General features: G+C 53.7%; 1 protein-coding gene across 1 annotated transcript in view; it reads right to left on the bottom strand.

Moving 5' to 3' along the window:
* The window catches only part of GRAMD4 (GRAM domain containing 4), an 83,606-nt gene that overhangs the window by 56,038 nt on the left and 9,469 nt on the right, over nucleotides 1-18,099 (bottom strand). The window contains exons 5-6 of the mRNA XM_044679282.1: nucleotides 13,787-13,903; nucleotides 13,600-13,685 (exon numbers count right to left, since the gene is read on the bottom strand). Coding sequence (XP_044535217.1) covers nucleotides 13,600-13,685; nucleotides 13,787-13,903 — 203 coding nt within the window. The remainder of the gene's footprint in view (nucleotides 1-13,599; nucleotides 13,686-13,786; nucleotides 13,904-18,099) is intronic.

Genomic DNA, 18,099 nt, shown 5'->3' with positions numbered 1-18,099 from the left:
CCCTCTGGAATTCCTGTTCCGATGTTATCGGAGGGCCGTGGGGGAGAGGAGGGAATCTCTGGGCCTCCTGCAGACAATGCTTGGTCTCTGCTGGCACTTATTTACTTCTCTGGGGAGGCTTGGGCAGGGCGGGAGGTTTCATTTCTGTCTTCTGATGTTCCAGAGGCGAGAAGCAAAGCGAAGCAGGGCCGGCGTGACTTGGGACTCCAGCAGCTCCTCCTGGCCACAGCGGAGAGGACGGAGCCGGAAGATCCTCGAGGAAGCTCTGAGTCTGGCCTGGGGTGGGAGGGGGCGGCGATGGCAGGAAGGGCGAGGAGGGGGCGGCAGAAAAGCACCGCCGAGGTGTGAGGCCGGCCTCGCTGACTCATGGCACAGGCCGGGTGAGGCCTCGTGAGGCAGGAGAGGCGAGCCTGAAGAGTGGCTGGGCCGGGGGAGGAGGAGCTCGGGGCCCCAGGAGACCTCTGGGCTGCCTGACCCAGCGGGGCGAGCCCTGGACAAGGAGGCGCCCCGCTTCAGAGAAGCAGCCCTTTCCTGGCACTTGGGGCGCCAGGAGGAACGACGCCCAGGGTCCGTCCGATGCTGCTGTCCTCACAGCGCTTGTCCTAAACGAGGCCGGACAATGCAACGGCTTGTCCGCTCCCAGAGGGGGAGGCAAGAGGGGAGGGAGACCATAAGAATCATGAAACCGTGGAAAAAGTAAAAAAAAAAGCTTAAATTAAAAAAATGAATTTCTCTTTCAACACAAAATTCCAGTCCCGTCAGCCTCAGGAGCGTTTCTCTCAAGCTCGTCACGCCGGGACGCTGCATGAGACCCGTCTGAAGAGATTCAGCTCAGCCGACGCACCTAAACACGGCGGGCAAGAAGGCGATTCGGGGCGGAAGCCCCGAGTTCTAATCCCAGGCCTCCCGCTGGGCACCCGGAGGACTGTGGAGAAGTCACTGGCCCTCCCTTGGCCGGAGTCAGGCAACAGAATCAGGAAAGTTTCTCTTCTTCCTCTCATGAGTGAAAAACCAGGAAGCGGCAGATGAGTGGCAGCCAGAGGCCGGAGCACTTCCCTCGCTGACCCAGGAGAGCCCATCGGGGGCGCCTGCTCTAAGCCCCTCACGATCAGGGCCGCCCCAGCTGACACGCGGCCGAGAAGGAATGGCTGCACACTAGACTCTGGTGCTGGAACTAGGAAGCGCCCTGCGAGCGTTTTCCAGAAATCGTCTCACTGGGTGGGCTGGAGGGCCGAGGAGGAACCCTGAGCAGGAGGTGCTGTTTGCCGAGAGCTCTGGGGGATGCTGGCGTGAAAGATGCTGAAGGTGGAAGGAAGGAGAGACGGCATTCTAGGCACAAGGGCGACCTGGACAAAGGCACGGAAGCGGGGAATGAAGCATCGTGTCCCAGGAAAAGTAGGTCAGCGTGGCTCCATCATGCAGTAGGTGAAGGAGAGAAATGAGCACAGTCAGACTGGATGGGGAAAGTGTCGTCAGACTGTAAAGGGTTTTAAGAGATAGAAAGAGGAGTCTGTATGGGAAGCCGGAGGTGAGATGGAGCCACAGCAGCTTCTGAAGGAGGGAGGGCAGAGCTGCGCTTTGGGAAGGACATTAGGGCAGCCATGTGGAGGACAGATTGCAGGGAGGAGGGATGGAGATGGAGCCACCAACGTACTTCTTAGTACCATCTTTTTACTACAACTGCTACTGTTTGAACAGCAAATCATTCTTCCTTGCTGGTCCAAGTGAGCCCAAAAGATGTCTCTGGGTGGGAAAGGGCCTTCGAGCCCCCTTTTCAGAAACACCGTCTGATGCAGACTCGCCATGCTGCAGAATTTGGCCTTTCTCCACGTCCTAACGACGGGCCCAGAAAGGCCCTCTCTGAGTGAGGTGCTGCCTTGGAGGGAAGAAAAGAAGCAGGGGAGGAGAGGAAAGCAGAAGAAAGGGAGGAAGGGAAGGAAGAAAAGAAGCAGGGGAGGAGAGGAAAGCAGAAGAAAGGGAGGAAGGGAGGGAAGAAGCCTCAGCTCCAGGGTTGGTTCCATTTTATGGATGAAAAAACGGATGCTCAGACGGTCGTGATGGCCCCGAGTCACACCGGCGGGAAGAGACAGAGCCGGGATCCTTGAGTCCGAGAGCCACAGCCTTTCCCCAGCGGCATTCAGCTGGGTGTGGAGGAGCCAACGGGACCTTCAGCAGATCCCAGACAATTACCTGCCACCAAAAAGCTGGCAGGAAAGCAGCTCAAGCAGAGGTTACAGCGGAGTTATAAAGGGGTATCTCGCTCGACTCGGGGAGTCTCTGGGTGCTCGGAGTCCCCTCCCTGCTCTGACTTTCACACTCTGAGGGCCCTTCCCACGAGAACACCCCTGTTGTGGGCATTGTGTTTTTTAGCTTTTTTTTTAGAAAAATTTTCCACGGTTACAGGATTCACGCTCTTCTTTTCCCCTTCATTCCTCCAGACCCCCCCACAAGGCTGAGGCGCATTTCCACTGGTTTTAGCATGTGTCATCGATCAAGACTTATTTCCACATTATTGGTAGTTGGGTTGCTGTGGTCCTTTCGGGTCTACATCCCCAATCCTGTCCGCCTCAACCCATGTAAGAACCCCTGTTTTAAGGTTCCCCTCCAGCTCGATATCCCCTGGTCTGCGGCCTCTCCCATCCCTGGGGGGCCACCTGGTCTCTCAGGGCCCTTCCAGTCTTCTTTCTAGTTTATAAGACAGCCCCCGCCCGTCCTTAGCCAACAGGCACTCGTTAAGGGCTCGCGAGGTGCCAGGCCCTGGGCTAAGCACTGGCACTGAGGAGAAGCTCACCATCCAATGGGACAGATAAGAAGCAAACAGAAAAGAACCAATGAGCAGGATAAGTGGGAAATAATGGCACCAGAAGGCACTGGAATGAAGAAAACCGGACCGTGCAGCTAGAGGGGTAGAGCCAGGCCTGGAGAAGGGAGGTCCTGGATTCAAATCTGATCCCAGGCAAGTCACTTAGCTCCTACTGCTTAGCCCTTACCCGTCCTGTGACTTGGATCCAATCCTTCGTATCCGTTCTAGGACAGAAGGTAAGGGGGGAGAGAGATGGAAAGAGGAGGAAAGACTTCCTAAGGAGGAGGGATTTTGGCTGGGCCTTGCAGGAGGCAGGATGAGGAGGGAGAACATTCCGGGTCTGGCAGACAGTCACAGAAAATGCCCAAGAGATGGGGGGGGGTCTTATTCCTGGAAGAGCCAGGAGGTCCCTGGCCTGGGGAACAAGAAGACAAGAAAGGTGGGAAAGGACGGGTTGCACAGGGCTTTGAATGCCCAACATTGGGTCCTGTAGGCGATGGGGAGCCCCTGGAGTTTACTGGAGGGTAGGCAGGCGTGACAAGATCACACCATAGTAGCAGCTGAATGGAAGGGAGAGACTGAGGCACAGAACAGCAGTGATCTAGGGGTGGGGGATAAGGGCCCCGGGGCTGGGGCAGGGTCAGAGGAGAAAAGGGGGGAGTGTACAAATAAGGCGGGCTTTGGCACCGTGACGGATGTGGGGAGGGGGGCACTGAGGGATGGTGAGGAGGGCTGGCGGGGTGGCGGGGCCTTCCACAGTCACAGAGAAGGTAGAAGGGCCTGAGGGGGAAGGTAATGAGTTCACCTGGGACACGTTCCGTGCGAGGGTCTCCTGGACATCCAGCTTAAGATGTCTGAAAGGCAATTCGAGAGGGGAGAGTAGAGGTCAGCAGGGATTGGCACAAGAAAGGCCTCTCTGAGATAATCAGTGAGAGACGGTCGTTACATCCACAGGAGCTGGTGGGATGCCCAAGGGAGGAAGTGTGAAGAGAGGAGCGAGAAGGGGGCTCGAGGCAGAGCCCTGAGGGTCACCCAAAGGCCCAGCCTCTCCTAGGGGAGATGGGCCTGGAGGAGGATCCAGCACAGGAGCCGTCAAAGAGGGAGGTGGACAACCCGGGGTGGGGCTGGGGAGGTAACCTCAAAGCCTAAAGAATGGAACAAGGAAGAGAGGGTGATCCACCGGCTTCAAGGGCTGCAGAGCAGCCGGGGAGAACCGGGGGGTCCCTGGTGCCTGGGGAGAGCCATTTCTGTGGAACAACAGGTTGGAAGGCCGACTGTGAGAGGTTCAGAAAAGAGTGAGAGGAGGAAGTGGAGCCCTTAGTGCAGACGGTCAGCCATAAAAGGCCACGAAAGACGCAGGACGAGAGCTGGTGGGGTTGGGAGGGCCACGTGAGCTTTTCGAGGATGGAGGAGACACTTCGCAGACAGGCCGGCATGGAAGAGGCACCCAAATGTTTGTTATCATCGATGCTTCTAGACAGGAGGGAGGGAGGCCGGCCGGAGGGGGGATGAGGGAGGGGCGACCTGGCCGAGGGTCGGGACGGCACCGGACGGCTTCCAGGTGCCCCCTCGGCTGTGACGTTGCCTGTTCTGCGGTCTCTTCCGCGCCGCACGTTCTGAGTCTCTCTAAATCCAGTGCCTCGGCGTGCCGGAAACTCGCTCTAGTACAGGTCCAGCTTCTCCATCTTGCTTCTTGCCCGGCACGCCCAGGCCCGGCCGGCCGGTGTGCGCTGATGATCCACCCTACGAGCTAACTCCCAGCCAGCTGCGATCTGTCGTCATCCCGCAGAGACGCCTTGCAGGGATCCCCGAGATTCCTGAACACTTCGTCATTTGTCCAAACCATCCAGCCGGGGAAGAGCCAGAGAGGAGACTTGAATCTGGGTCTCTGGGACCCCAGGGAGGGTGACGGGACTCTGGCCCCAGCCCAGGGACCTTCCCGGACATGGGAGCTACCAGGGAGACACCTCGTGGCTCAGCCACTCTTGGAGTCCCCGCCCTGATGGGCAGGTTGGGAGGAGTTACAAGTATGTCCGGTGAATCAGCCAACATTTATTTAGTGCCGACTGTGTGCGAAGCGCTGGGGCTCCAGAGGAAGAGCCAAAGCAGCCCTTAAGGAGACAGACAGTGTCTAACACGATGCGAGAAACAGCCCACCTGGGCAGCAGGGGGCCTGCCGGGGAGGACAGAGAGCGCCGGGCCTGGGCCTCAATTCTCTGCTCTGCAGGCCTGTCTTGGGGAGCCCGGTCGGGCCGGCTCTCCCCTCCCTCCCACCTCCTCGAGGCCAAGCCGCCGGCTCTTTGGGCAGGAGATAAGCGGGCAGATCCAGTGTCGGGCCTCGGCCTTGGCTGCCCTTTGGAATCGGATCTCCTGGCTTCTGTGTCCCAGCCTAGCAGGCCTAGGGCAGGCCAGGACACTGCCCAGCCTCCCCCTAGGAGCTGGCTGGGGGAGAGGAGAGAGACCTCGCCTGGCGACCCCTTCTGCCCTTGGATGCCTCCCCAGGCAGGAGCTCCTTCTACAAGGCCCGGGGGCGCTGCCTCCTTCTCTGGGGGCAGGAGAGAGGAGTGTGGGGCCCCTGGGGGGCGTGCGTGTGGGAAAGCCCCTGAGCTGGGGGGAACCCGCGTCAGAGCTTGAAGCTTGGGCCCAGCCGAGCCGGTTGGCCTCCAGGCCCTCAGCTGGGGTTGAGGGAAGGAAAGTTTACCAGACGCCTGCAGGGTCCCTGCCAGGCCCTGTGCCCCCGAGCATTTTATGGATGTTAGACGGGAGGGAGAGGGGCCCACTCATGGGAAGGCGAGATCATTTACAAAATGATTTGGGGAAAAGTTAGTGATTTCCTAAATTTAAATGATTGCAGGAAAAAAACCATTGTTAAAAGAGGGCTTCTTGCTGTGTCTGCCTTATTTATAGACTTGGGGGGATAAAAGGCCTTCATCCGCTGTAAAGCCCTGGAGAAGCGGAGCACGTGTGTGCTGGGCAGGTGTAGCGCTCAACCACGTGTTGGGGGGAGGCGGTTCTCTTCCTTCCCCATGGAAGCCACCTAACTGAACTTGGCCTCGGAGTTGCGACGAGCCTTCCAGCCAGGCTCGGACCCTTTCCTAGGGCCACAGCCCAACTCCCCAGCTGGTCTTCCTTCTGTACTGGAGGCTCTCGGCAAGGATCAGCAGGTTCTCTCCAAGATACGGCATTCCCACTCTGCTCTCTGGCACTTTACAGGCTCAAAGAATTTAAGGCCAGAAAGGACCTTCTAGACAATTTACTCCAAGACCTTCGCTTTACAGGGAAGGGAACAGAGCCCCAGAGATGAGTGATTTGCCCAAGAATCAATCCTCTTCTGTGAACTTATCAAAGCTACGGGCAGCAGATGACTTACTGAGCAAACAAGGGACAGAGATAACAAAAGAGAAAACAGATCACTCTGAAAACAAAATTGGAAAGCTTTTACACAGACAAAACGGGCCTGTCTGGCACGAGAAGGGAAGTGATCCACGGAGGGGAAATCTTTATATCTAATATCTCAAATGAAGGTCTGATATTCAAAGGTATGTAAACAACCATGAGGAATGCATAAGAACGAAAGCCACTCCCCACAAGAAATGGGGGTCAGCAAATCTGGACAAGCAATTCTCAGATGCAGGCCAACCTGACGAGGACAGAATTCTCCAAATCGCAAAGAGGAGAAACGCCCAGCAAAGTGAGCCTTGGTCACGAGAGATAGGAACAGTCTGTGTTGGCAGGGCTGGGGCAAGCTAGGAACACGAGCGCATTGTTAATGAAACCCTGGATGGGTAAAATCCTTCTGGGGAAGCTCTTTGGAATGATGCAAAGCAAGTCACTGAAATTGGGGGGCCCTTTGACCCCTGGATCCCGTGTCCCACCTAAGAAAGATTTCCTGAATATCCCAAATCCTTTTTTGACTGCTGAGAACTGGAAACAAAGTTGATGTCCCTTGACTGAAAAATGGCTAAAAGACAGACTGTGGTCCGTGAATGGAGCAGGATAAGAAATGACAAGTGGGAGGAATATCAAGAAGCACAAAGACTGGAATGTCCTGAACTGGTGCCAAGTGAAGTCAGAAGAGCCAGGAAAATAGCTATGAAATAACAACAACAGCGAACAAGGGATGGGGGAGGGAAACGATCCCCACCGTCCACCACAAACAACCAAAACGTCATGATCAGTCCCAAAAAAAGGCCCAAGGAGCATCACCTCTTTTCCTCCATGGCTCAGGAACTTGGCATATAAAGCCACATTTCAGTGGATTGATTAACTTTACCAAATTTTTTTATTTTTTTCCTCTGAAAAAATTATTTGTTATAATGGAAGGGAGGAGGAAAAGAATCTTGGCGAAATGCAGGCAATGTAAAACCCAAAGAAGTCACTATAAATCCACTGGGAAACAATAAATAGTGCAGGCTTCGGAGTAAGAGAGGCTCTCCACTAATGGTGGCTGGATTGGATGAGGGCAAATCTTTACACAGCCCAATTTAGACAGGGAGTAACCGCCCAGGAAAGAATGCTGAAGGAAGCCCTGGGTAAGTCACTCGGGGCCCTGGGCCTTGGTTTCCTCATCTACAAAATGGCAGGGTAGGCGCAGTCCCTCCATCCGTAAAATGAGGAGAGCTGCCCTGGCCCTCTGGATGTCCCCGTATGGTGGGGAGGGAGGGCTTTGTAGACCTCAAAGCAGGGATGATGACCGTCAGTAATAAAGAGAAGCACTTGCTGAGCTCAGCAAGCTTCAGGAAAGCAGATGAGAAGGGGGTGTCCATCCCCGCCCCCACGTCTGAAAGCCATCACTCTGCTGCTCTATCGATACGGGTATGAACACTCGCCCTCGGCCCTGGCCCTCCGGGGACCCGCTGGAAACCGGTTGTTTCTCCATCGTGTAAATATAGTGCATGGATTAAAATTGATGAGGCCTCTCTCTCAGCCACTTAGAGTCCTGTGAGCAGGCTTCCCATATGCCAGGCTGAGCTGCCTCCAGGCTCTCGGGCTTAATGTCTAATTAGGAGAGCTATTCCTTGAACGATCCTTAACAACCCAACAGAAAACCCGGCGAGCACCAAAATAGCACAAGAGGAGCTAATCTCCAAAATGATGGAAAGGGAACGCATGGCAAAACCTTCCACAGGCTCTTCCCTCCTCTTCCTGCCTGTTTCCTCTTCCATAAAACAAAGGGGTGAGACTGGATGGTTTCTGGGCTGGGCCCAGGTCTCACTCCTAGGATGCTCAGCTCTCCAGATTGCTCAGGGAATTTGGGGTTTTTGTTTTTTTTTTTTATGTTTTAAATGTGGTAGCTCAGCATAATAGAAGGATGGAATTTACTGCCCCATGCCTCAGTTTCCCCACCAGTAAAATGAAGGAATGGTCTAGATAATCTCTAAAGTCCCTTCCAGATGGAAAGCTATCGCCCTATAAGTCACTCAATTCCTCTGTGCCTCCGTTTCCTCATCTATAAAATGAAGGGAGCAGCTCATCTCTAAGGCGCATTCCCACTGATCCCATCTTCTAATTTACCAGAGGCTCTGGCTTTGGATTTCAGAGACTCTGGAGACTAGTCATTGGACCTTGGGCAAGATTTCTCTGAGTCTCAACTCTCTCATCTATCAAATGGGGATAATAAGTACTTGCCCAACAGGCCTCCCCAAGCGGCTGTCGCCGATGCTCTCCCCACCATTCTGGAAAGGTGAAGGTGAGTATTTGGCCCAGACCTCCGAATTCCCAGAAGGGAACTCTAACCACCAAGGCAGACTGGCCCTTCCCCACAGCTTAGGTCCTGGAGAGTCACCCGGGGCCTCTCTGATTCAGAGGCCGCCCTCTCAGTCCAGGCCCCGCTGCATCTCTAACAAGGAGCGCGGCTATTCCCACTTCACAGACGGAGGAAATCTCCCTTCTTACAAGGCCCCACAACCACCTCTTCTTGTCCACTGGACCAATCAGCAGACCAGAGCAACACCAGTTAGTGTGCCGTGCCTGGCCTACAGAGGATGCCTCATAAATGTCCAAGGCCCAGGCCCGGATGCCAAACGGCGCCGGAGGCTTCGCGCTTTGGGAGCTCCTTTGTCGGCTACTCTAGCTTTTCTGTCCCTCCGATCGTGACAAACGTTCACTGTATATGGTGGCCTGAAGTGGCCCGTCTCGTGTCTAATTGACCCGGAGCTAAGTCACACCCAAACCAGGGAGTGGGGCTCGAGCTCTTCCTCTCTGAGCCTAAGACCAGCTTGTTTGAAGTGTGGGTGTGGATGAGGAACCAAGGCGCAGCGCAAGGCCTCCGAGGCCCTCCCGAGAGCCCACCGCGAGCGCCGAATCTTTCTCCTTCCCCACTCTTGGCCGGACTCCCCGTGGGAAGGTCCCTGGACCATGGAGCCTTGTCCAGAGGAGAGGCCGGCCTAAAAGCTTTGGTCTTTGCCAAGCAGAAAGCCCTCTGACTGATTGGAAATGAGGCTACACCTTCCTCAAAGCCCTCACTGTTTGCTAAAGCGGCAGAGCACTGCACTTGGGATCAAAGTTCCCGGCCCCAAGTCGCAGCCCCAACAGCACAGTTCCCGGGGGTTACTGAGGGAAGGGACAGGAGGCTCGGCCAGGAGCAGGGAGTTCCCTGTATGAACTGACCCCGTCCCCCACTGAGGGCTGGGAGCCCGAGTGGTCCTTGGGAACGTGCCTCAGGGGCAGCCTCGCTCAAGAACACCTCTCTGGGGGCTGCCTCCCTTCCCCCAGGAAGAGGCCTCCATCCGGGGAGGAGTCCGGACCTGCCAAACTTCCCTCTCCTCCTGTCTCTGCCCCAAACTTTCCAGACTTCCATGAGAGGCCTTAGCCAAGCACCAGGACTGTCTCCCAGCCTTAGGGTGTGATCTCCCCTCACTAGGACAGAAACTCCTTGAGAGCAGAGCCTGACTTTCTTTGGTTTGTAATTATTTGCCCAGGGTTTAGCCGGGAGGAGGTGCTTAATAAATACTCCTTTCCCAACCTTCCCTAGCCCAGGATCACAAAACCACAGCTCCAGAGGAGGAAGAGGCCTGAAAGCAGTCATCTAATCCAACCCCCTTCTTTTTACTGAGGAGGATCTGGAGGTCCAGAGAGGTGGCTTGCCTGAGGCCACACAAGCAGTATCAAAGCTTCAACCCCAAACCCAAGACCTTTGACTCCTGACCCAGGACTCTCTCCCCTGCATCTGCTGCCTCCTCCTTGAAGCATCCCCTGAAGAAGGAGGCTGCCCAATCTCCACTTGAAGCCTTCTAATAATGGAGAGCTCACTACCTCCCAAGAGACTCTGCTCTACTTTGGGACAGGTCTGATGGCTACCAACCTTCTCCTTTCATCCAACCTAAACTGGGCCCCTCTGCAGCCTTCCCCAATTGCTCCAGCTCAGCCCTCTGAAGCCAACAAGGTCAAGACTGAGTCTTCTTCCTCTCAAAGTTCTGCTCATGCCTGGAAGTTCTTGTCTGGTCTAGGCCCAGCTTGGACAGGACTGGGGTCAAGTGTGAACTCCTGCTGAGTTTAAAATCTTTTTCCCTGGAACTTACACCCATTTTTCAAGTTGCTGGTTTTTATTTGCTTTCCAATGATCCCAGCCTCCCAAGGGGCTAATTCCAAGTGTCTGTGGAAGATTACAGCCCATTCTTTTCCCTTAGAACAGAAACTGGCCAGTGTTTCAGCCTGGTCCCTCTTCAAGTTCAGGAAAGCCTTCCTTGGCACTAGGGAGCAGGGGATAATTGTAGCCTCAGGGGGCAGTGGGAGTGGCTGGACAGAGTGAAGCTGCTGGCCCCACCTTCCAGGTCCAGGACAGGACTCCAGCCTGCACCCACTCAGGTCCCTCTCCCTGGAAGATACCTTTGATGGGCAAATTCATCATTAGTCCACCCCCTCAAGTCCCTCAATTGGGGAATGGCTGAACAAATTGTGGTATCTTCTGGTGATGGAATACTATTGGGCTGGAAGAAATGATGAACTGGAGGAATTCCATGTGAACTGGAATGACCTCCAGGAAGTGATGCAGAGTGAAAGGAGCAGAACCAGGAGAACATTGTACACAGAGACTGATACACTGTGGTAAAATCGAATGTAATAGTCTTTGCTTCTGATAACAATGCAGTGATCCTGGACTACTCTGAGCAACTTCCAGAAAAAAAGCTATCCACATCCAGAGAAAGAACTGTGGCAGGAGAAACCCAGAAGAAATATATGTGACTTATCACTTGTATGGGTACATGATTTGGGGTTTGGGTTTTAAAAGCTTACTGTATTACAAAAATGAATAATATAGAAATGGGCATCAAGTGATAACATTTGTATAACCCAGTGGAATTGCTTGTCAGTTCTGCAAGGGGGGAGGGAAAGAAAATAAATCATGTAACCATGGAAAATATTTTTAAAAATTTAATGGAATAAAAAAAGAAAAGAAAAGAAAAGAAGTCCACTTCCCCCTCCAGCCCCTGTTCTCACAATCATCCATTCCCCAAACCTTATCCCAGGGGCGCAGAGATCCTCACTTGCCCCCAGGCCCAGAGGTGGCAGCAGACGACAAAAACAGCACTACCTGAACTTTCCTCTGCTCCCCCTCTCCCTAAAATTTGCTGAATGAATGAATGAATGAATGACATAGGGGAAACGCCTCTAAGTTTATAGTCAGAGAGGTCTGTAGAACAGAGCTGGGTTCAGAAGTTTTTCTTCATTCAAAGCCTGAATCCAGCAGTTAGTAAAGGGAGCCTGTGAATGAATCATCAGATCAGAGCCCTCAGCAGGCACCAAAGGACGCCTTCCAATCCCCAGGAATCTCTGAATCTCACAGGAAGGCCCACGCTGCAAGGCAAGGGGGAAGGAGCACAGAAAGACTCCCATCCTGACATTCCCTGAATTGAGAGCCCCTGTTCTAAGGCTCCCTTCCCTCCCTACCCTGGCATCCCCTGTTCTAAGAATCCTCCAAGCTCTGACATTCCCTGTTCTAAGGCCCCTCCCAGCCCTGACACTCCCTGATCTAAGGCCCCCCCCCAGTTCTGCTGTTTCATATTCTGAGGTCCCTTCTGGGCTCTCTTTGCCCTCTCCTACAACTAGCAGTGGTTCAGTGTGCCACTGTGAAAAATGGGCCTAATGCCACTGTGAGCCACAGGAGAGCCCCTTAAGGACCTTGGAGACCTTGCTCTGCACCTTGGTTCCTTATCCACACCCACAGTTCAAACAAGCTTGTTTTAGGGTCAGAGAGAAAGAGCTCCAGCCCTGGAAAGCCCTACTTCCTTGTTCGAATGTGACTTAGCTTAAGGAAAGAAGAAGAGGGAGAGAAAGAGAGAAGAAGAAAGGGAGAGGAGAGAGGGAGAGAGAGAGGAAGAAAAGGAGAGAGGGAGAGAAGGAAAGAGAGAGAAAGGGAGAGAGGGAGAGAGGGAGAAAGGGAAGAAGCATCTGGTACAGCAGAGCAAAAAGTCCTGATTGCTGTCTAAGAGAGGCTGGGCTTAGCCCAAGGATGCCCAAGGACCCTTCCCCAGTTCTAAAGCCTTCCCGGGCATACTGCTCCTGCACCCCACCAGCTGAAAGCGCTCTACTCTCCTTTCTCATCTTTCTCCCTCTCCTGGGATTTGCTTGCCAGGGTGTAAGCTTCATGCAGTAGGGGCTGTGCTTCTCTGTCTACAGCCTACAGCACCAAGTCTGGTGCCAGGCTCTGAATGAATAACCTGTGGAGTTTGGGCATCTGCTGAGGAAACTGCCCCTGCTCCATGTGGAAAGGAAAGGAGGCCTGAGGTCAGAGAGAATGGCTACTCAGTCCTGCTCCTATCCCTGGCCAGCTGGAGGCACCGAGACCGGACAAACCCTGGCCCCATCTCTGGTGTGCCATGAAGGCTGGGCCTTGCCAGGGTCAGGGCAGAGCAAAGGGGACCAAACACTGCCACCTCGCATCGTCTAAAGAGTCATGTCTCTTCAAGGTTTCGTGTGACTCCCGAGGCCTGGGCACTCGGAGGGGCAGGCTGGGAACGACACTAAAGAGTCTGAGTCCCTGGGTTCAGTGGCCAGCTCTGCCCGCTTACTGTGCGACTTTGGCTCTGAAAAATGGAGATAATAATGTTTGTTTGACCCACGTCTTATGAGAGAATGTGTGCCAAGTGCTTCATGGTCTGAAAACTAGGAAAAGTGGCCACCGTAATACTAACAGTGGGCATGGCCGCTGCCAGCTTCCCTTTTCACCCTTACTCATCTTGTGTGTTAATAGCATTGTCCAAGTTGGATGTGGGATGTTGTCTCTGCCAGAGGGTCACCCAGGATCTCGGGGTCTTCTTAGCTCAGCAGAACCCAGTTCAAGGCAAAGGGAAGCCCAAGGACCTCAGGCCCAATCCTGTCTGTGAAGCTGTGACCTTGGGTAAAGTCATGTCCCATTCCTGGGCCTCAGTTTCCCCCTATGTAAAATGAACAGATAGACGGGACAAGGTGGCCTTTGAGGTCCCTTCTCACTCTAGGGCTATGATCTCCTGATTCCCCATATGTTCAGGAAGGTAAGTGGTTCAGTGGAAGGGACCCCAGCTCTAAAGTCAGAGGATCTGGGATCAAATCCTGCCTCTGACACTTACTTTGGACAAGTTTCTTCCCATTCCTGGGCCTCAGTATCTTCATTTGTAAAAATGAGGGGGCTGTGGCCTAAATGGCCTCTGGGTCCCTCAGCACCCTAATTTTAGGCTGGGATCCTGGGGGCCTCATTTGGGGGTGTCTGCTGAGTGCACACACACAAAAGTAGCCTGCTCACTGGGCTCAGGCAGGCAGCTTTCTCCCTGAGCTCCAAGGCCATCAGACACTCTCCTGGGGTGACGATGCCAGCTCACCTGCCACCAGGGGCAGCCTCGACGATGGTGCTAAAGGGGGGCTGGTAATCGGCAGCCAGCGACGAGCCCTGCCAGCCAGTCCCTCCCTGGCCCGGTGTGGGCAGGCGTCTTACTCTCAGTGGGGGCAATGGCCTGGGTGCAATGACAATCAAGCAGAGGCCTGGCAGGCTTCCCAAGGCTGTCCTACCCAGAAGGTTGCCCTGGCCACCAGGAACTGCTGAGGCCCCTCCTGAAGGCAGAGAACACAGCCCACCCCACCCCCGTGAGGAAGAGCATCATCCTCAGGGCAGGGGCTTCGTGTGTCCTGGGGCACAGAGTCAGACCTGGAAGGGAGGTGTCGGAGCCCCCTCAACGGGCAGTAAGATAGGACTGGAAGCAGGGCCTTGGACTCCGGGAGGGCTCTCTCTCCTACTCTGTCCATGGCCTCATCAGAATCTTACATCTCAGTGGGGAAGGCGCAAAGGTATTCTTTGTCTGCCCTTTCAAGATGAAGAAGCTAAGTCAGAGTGGCTAAGTAACTACCCTACAGTCACACAGCCAGCAACCAACTGTCAAACAGGATTGGGTGCCAAGTAGGCCCTACCCAATGTACTGCACTGCCTCTCCCAACAATCCTGAGAAGCAGGAGATGAAAGATTTTGGTCCCCTTTTCCAAATGAAAAAACTGGAAGAGAAGGATGGAAATAAAAAAAAAGAATGCACTCTCTGCCCTGGAGGAGATGACAGCCTTGGAGAAAGGCTGGGACTGGGGCCTCCAGGGAGCCAGGCACTGGGCTAAGCCCCGAGGATGCAAGGAAAAGCCAGGACGGGCTGTGCCCTCCGGGAGCTCACAGTCTAAGAAAGGAGACAATTATCCAAAGGACTATGTCCATAAAAAATGTTGACAAGGCGAGTTCTCAGGGGAAGGCAGCAACTTTGAGCAAGACCACTTGCGCCAGAGAGGCACGCTCTCTAACTCAGAGGCTTAGAGATCCGCCTTGAGCTCCCAGAAGTTCTGTGCTTGCCCACCGTTGCACAGCCAGGATGGTTCAGAAGACTTGGACACAGGCCTTCCTGGCTGCAAGACCACCTCGTGCTCCCCTACCTCATGCTGCCTGGGCAAAGGCAGCAGCTTTTATATCAGCCCCAATGACTGCTCACAATTACTTCTCTTCTTTTTACATTCTACTCTTTAAGGCATTCTCTCCAAACCCCCAGACAACCATAATCAGAAAGGAGGGAGGGAAGGAGGAGGGGAGGAAGGAAGAAAGGGAAGAAGGAAGGAAGGAAGGAAGGAAGGAAGGAAGGAAGGAAGGAAGGAAGGAAGGAAGGAAGGAAGGAAGGAAGGGAAAAAGCATCTGGTACAGCAGAGTAAAAAGACCTGATTGATGTCTCAAATCTAAGCCAACAGCCCCTGTGACAGATGGATGTAGCCACTGAGACACCAGTGCCAGAGCACAGCCAAGAACATTAAGGAGACGCTGGGGCAGGGGGTGTCACTATCACCCTCTCTCCAAATGCCCCATTTTCAGACCACAGGCACTATAGGACATTCCTCAGTAACCACAGCAATGGGAAAGAGAACAGTCCCATCATCCACATGGACAAACAAATGGGATGAAAACCACATTCAGTCCACACTAAGATGAACAGCCAGATAACATGATAGCAAAGGAAAGTAATAAATGTTGGAGGGGATGTGACAAAATTGAGACACTAATACACTGCTGGTGGAATTATGAATGGATCCAACCATTCTGGATGGCAATTTGGAACTATGCCCAAAGAGCTTTAAAAGACTGTGAGCCCTTTGTCCCAACCAGACCACTGCTGGGTTTGTACCCCAAAGAGATAATAAGGAAAAAGGCTTGTACCAAAATATTTATAGTTTTGCTCTTTGTGGTGGCAAAAAAATTGGAAAGTGAGAGAATGTTCTTCAATTGGGGAATGGCTGAACAAATTGTGGTATCTGTTGGTGATGGAATTTGTGCTATATTGTGCTATAAGGAATAGTGAACTGGAGGAATTCCATGTGACCTGGAAAGACTTCCAGGAATTGATGCAGAGTGAAAGGAGCAGAACCAGGAGAACACTGTACACAGCGATGGATACATTGTGGCATAATCGAACGTTATTGACTTCTCTACTAGCAACAATGCAACGATCCAGGACATTTCTGAGGGATTTATGAGAAAGAAAACTAGCCACATCCAGAGAAAGAACTGTGGGAGCAGAAATGCAGAAGAAAAACAACTGCTTGATCACAGGGGTTGATGGGGATAGATTTGGGGATGTAGATTCTAAATCAGTGGTTCCCAAGCTTTTTTGGCCTACCGCCCCCTTTCCAGAAAAAATATTACTTAGTGCCCCCCCCGCCAAGTAAATGAGGCTTCAGAGAAACCAAGGGGAGATTTGTATGAATGTTGGAGAGTGAAGTGAGCAGAACCATGTGAACTATTAACAATAGAAGAACAAAAGGCTCCAACTTGGACCAAATCTAATTCCCAGACACCAGTGAAGAAATGGGTTCTGGACCTCCTGACAGATGACAAAAATCTTTGGGGGACGTGGCCAAGGCCAGAATGTATTTTCTTTGCAAATGCAGATTTATTACAAGGGTTTCCTTTTCCCTTTTTTCAAGGGTAAAGAATGGGAGGGAGAGAAAACCAATATTTGTTCATTAAAAAACAAAACCCCATGCAATTTAAAATGACTTTATCCAGGCTCTTTTTGGCTGGAGGAGTTGGACCAGTCCCATATTGAGAATGGGCTATATTCCATGGTGGAGGGCCCTTGGGCTGCCCAAAGTACAAGGGGAAGGTTTCCAGGAGGCTAGGCACATCCTCTCTGGAGAAAGCAGAGGAAAACACTGCTCAGACTTTCCCTGGATGAAAAGGCCGAGGCGGGTGCACTGAGCCAGGGGGAGGAGGCACTTACATTCAGGAAATCGTGCATCCACCAAATACCAGCCCGGTGGATCTAGAAGCAACAATCTCACTTGGTAACAATGAGAGCTGTCCAACAGTGGAAAGAGCTGCCTCTGGAGATAAGGAAAACCCCAGGCTGAGGAACCAAGTGCCTGCCCTGCCCTGCCCTGCCCAGCTTCCCCTCCCTGAGGCCCAGGTGATTCTCCTCCATCCTTCCCAGCCTCCCTGGGCAGGGGCCGGGTAGGGAAAGACTTTGGGGAAATGGGAACTGATGAAGGGGGAATGAGTCAGAGCTAGAGGCCTGAGCTTCAGCTCTGTTGGGCCATTTCTCACTTGGGTGACCTTGGGCAGTCCCACAACCTCTCTGCCTCAGTTTCTTCATCTGTAACATAAGAGCACTGCACCAGAAGGCCTAGAAGGCCCCTTCAGCTCCAGATTACTGATCTCTATCGTCTCTGCTCTCTTTCTAGAATCTCTATTTGCACCGTCCCTAAAAAAGCCTTAGGATCAGGGCTGAATCTGGGCCTCTGCCGGGGTCCTTTCTCCCCTTGGTCTGTCTCTGCTTCCCTCTACCAATCAGAGGAGCCTCCTTAACCTCCCTGGGCTCTGGAGGGAATAGCAGTGCCTCCAGCAGAACAGGAAAGTTTCAGGCCTGGCTGTGGCCTCAGCTTTCCCCTCTGGAGCCCACAAAATCACAGAGCCCAGAGTCTGCTCCTCCCTCCCAGGTTGGGGCCAGGATCACCTCACAGAAGGCACTGTGGGCTCCAGACCCTGCCCAGGGCAGCTTGATGAATGCTCTCCTCCCACTGGCATCTCCTGCTGCCAAAATGACCCTTTCCAAAGCTGCCAGAAAGTCCTGAGCTTCCACCACAGTGCCTTGGCTCCCCCCTCCCCTCTACCCATCATCCCCTACAGTTTAACAGACTCTGAGAAGGCTAGACCAGACCTTCCTCAAAGCCAGTCTCCTTACTGCCTTCCCACGGGGCAGTCGTTGGCCTTGGGGGTCCTCCCCAGCCTCCTGGCCTCAGCTCAGGTGCCCTCCAAACACCTCCAGTCTCCAGGCAGCCTCTACTCTGCTTGAAACCTGGAACATTTCCCTTTTACTCTTTTTGGTGAAGTCCAGGCCAGCCCAGCCCAGGGGCACCTCTTTCAGGAAGCCTGTCCAGACTGCTCAGTCCCAGCCTCCCCTTTCGTGCAAGCCAGAGAGGGGGGAAACAAAGCTTGAATCCTTTATCCAAAAGGGTCTGACAGAGTGGACCCAGCACTGACCGGGCTTCAAGGACTGTGGGGGGCACATCCCAGGAGGTCACTTCCCCACTTTTCAGTGCCCCAGACAACTGGGCCTTTAACTGGGCCTGCAGCTGGTAACTCTCCCCAGAGCTGAGTCCAGAGCAGGGGCCAGTCTCCACTGGCAGAAGGAGCTTCTCCAGGTCCCCATCCCAATGAAGCCCCGCTCCTCAAACAGAGTGCTGGGGAAGCCTGGGGCGGCCCCCCAGACCCACGGAACCCCAAGAGCTCCCGAGGGGCTCTCCCCAAGCCCCTCTAAGAACCGCAGCCCTGGCCCTGCCCTGAAAGGGGGGGGGGGTTAATCTAT

Source organism: Gracilinanus agilis, chromosome 5 (assembly GCF_016433145.1).
Source record: "Gracilinanus agilis isolate LMUSP501 chromosome 5, AgileGrace, whole genome shotgun sequence".
Classification (NCBI taxonomy): Eukaryota; Metazoa; Chordata; class Mammalia; order Didelphimorphia; family Didelphidae; genus Gracilinanus; species Gracilinanus agilis.
This window is presented reverse-complemented; position numbering and strand designations above follow the sequence as displayed.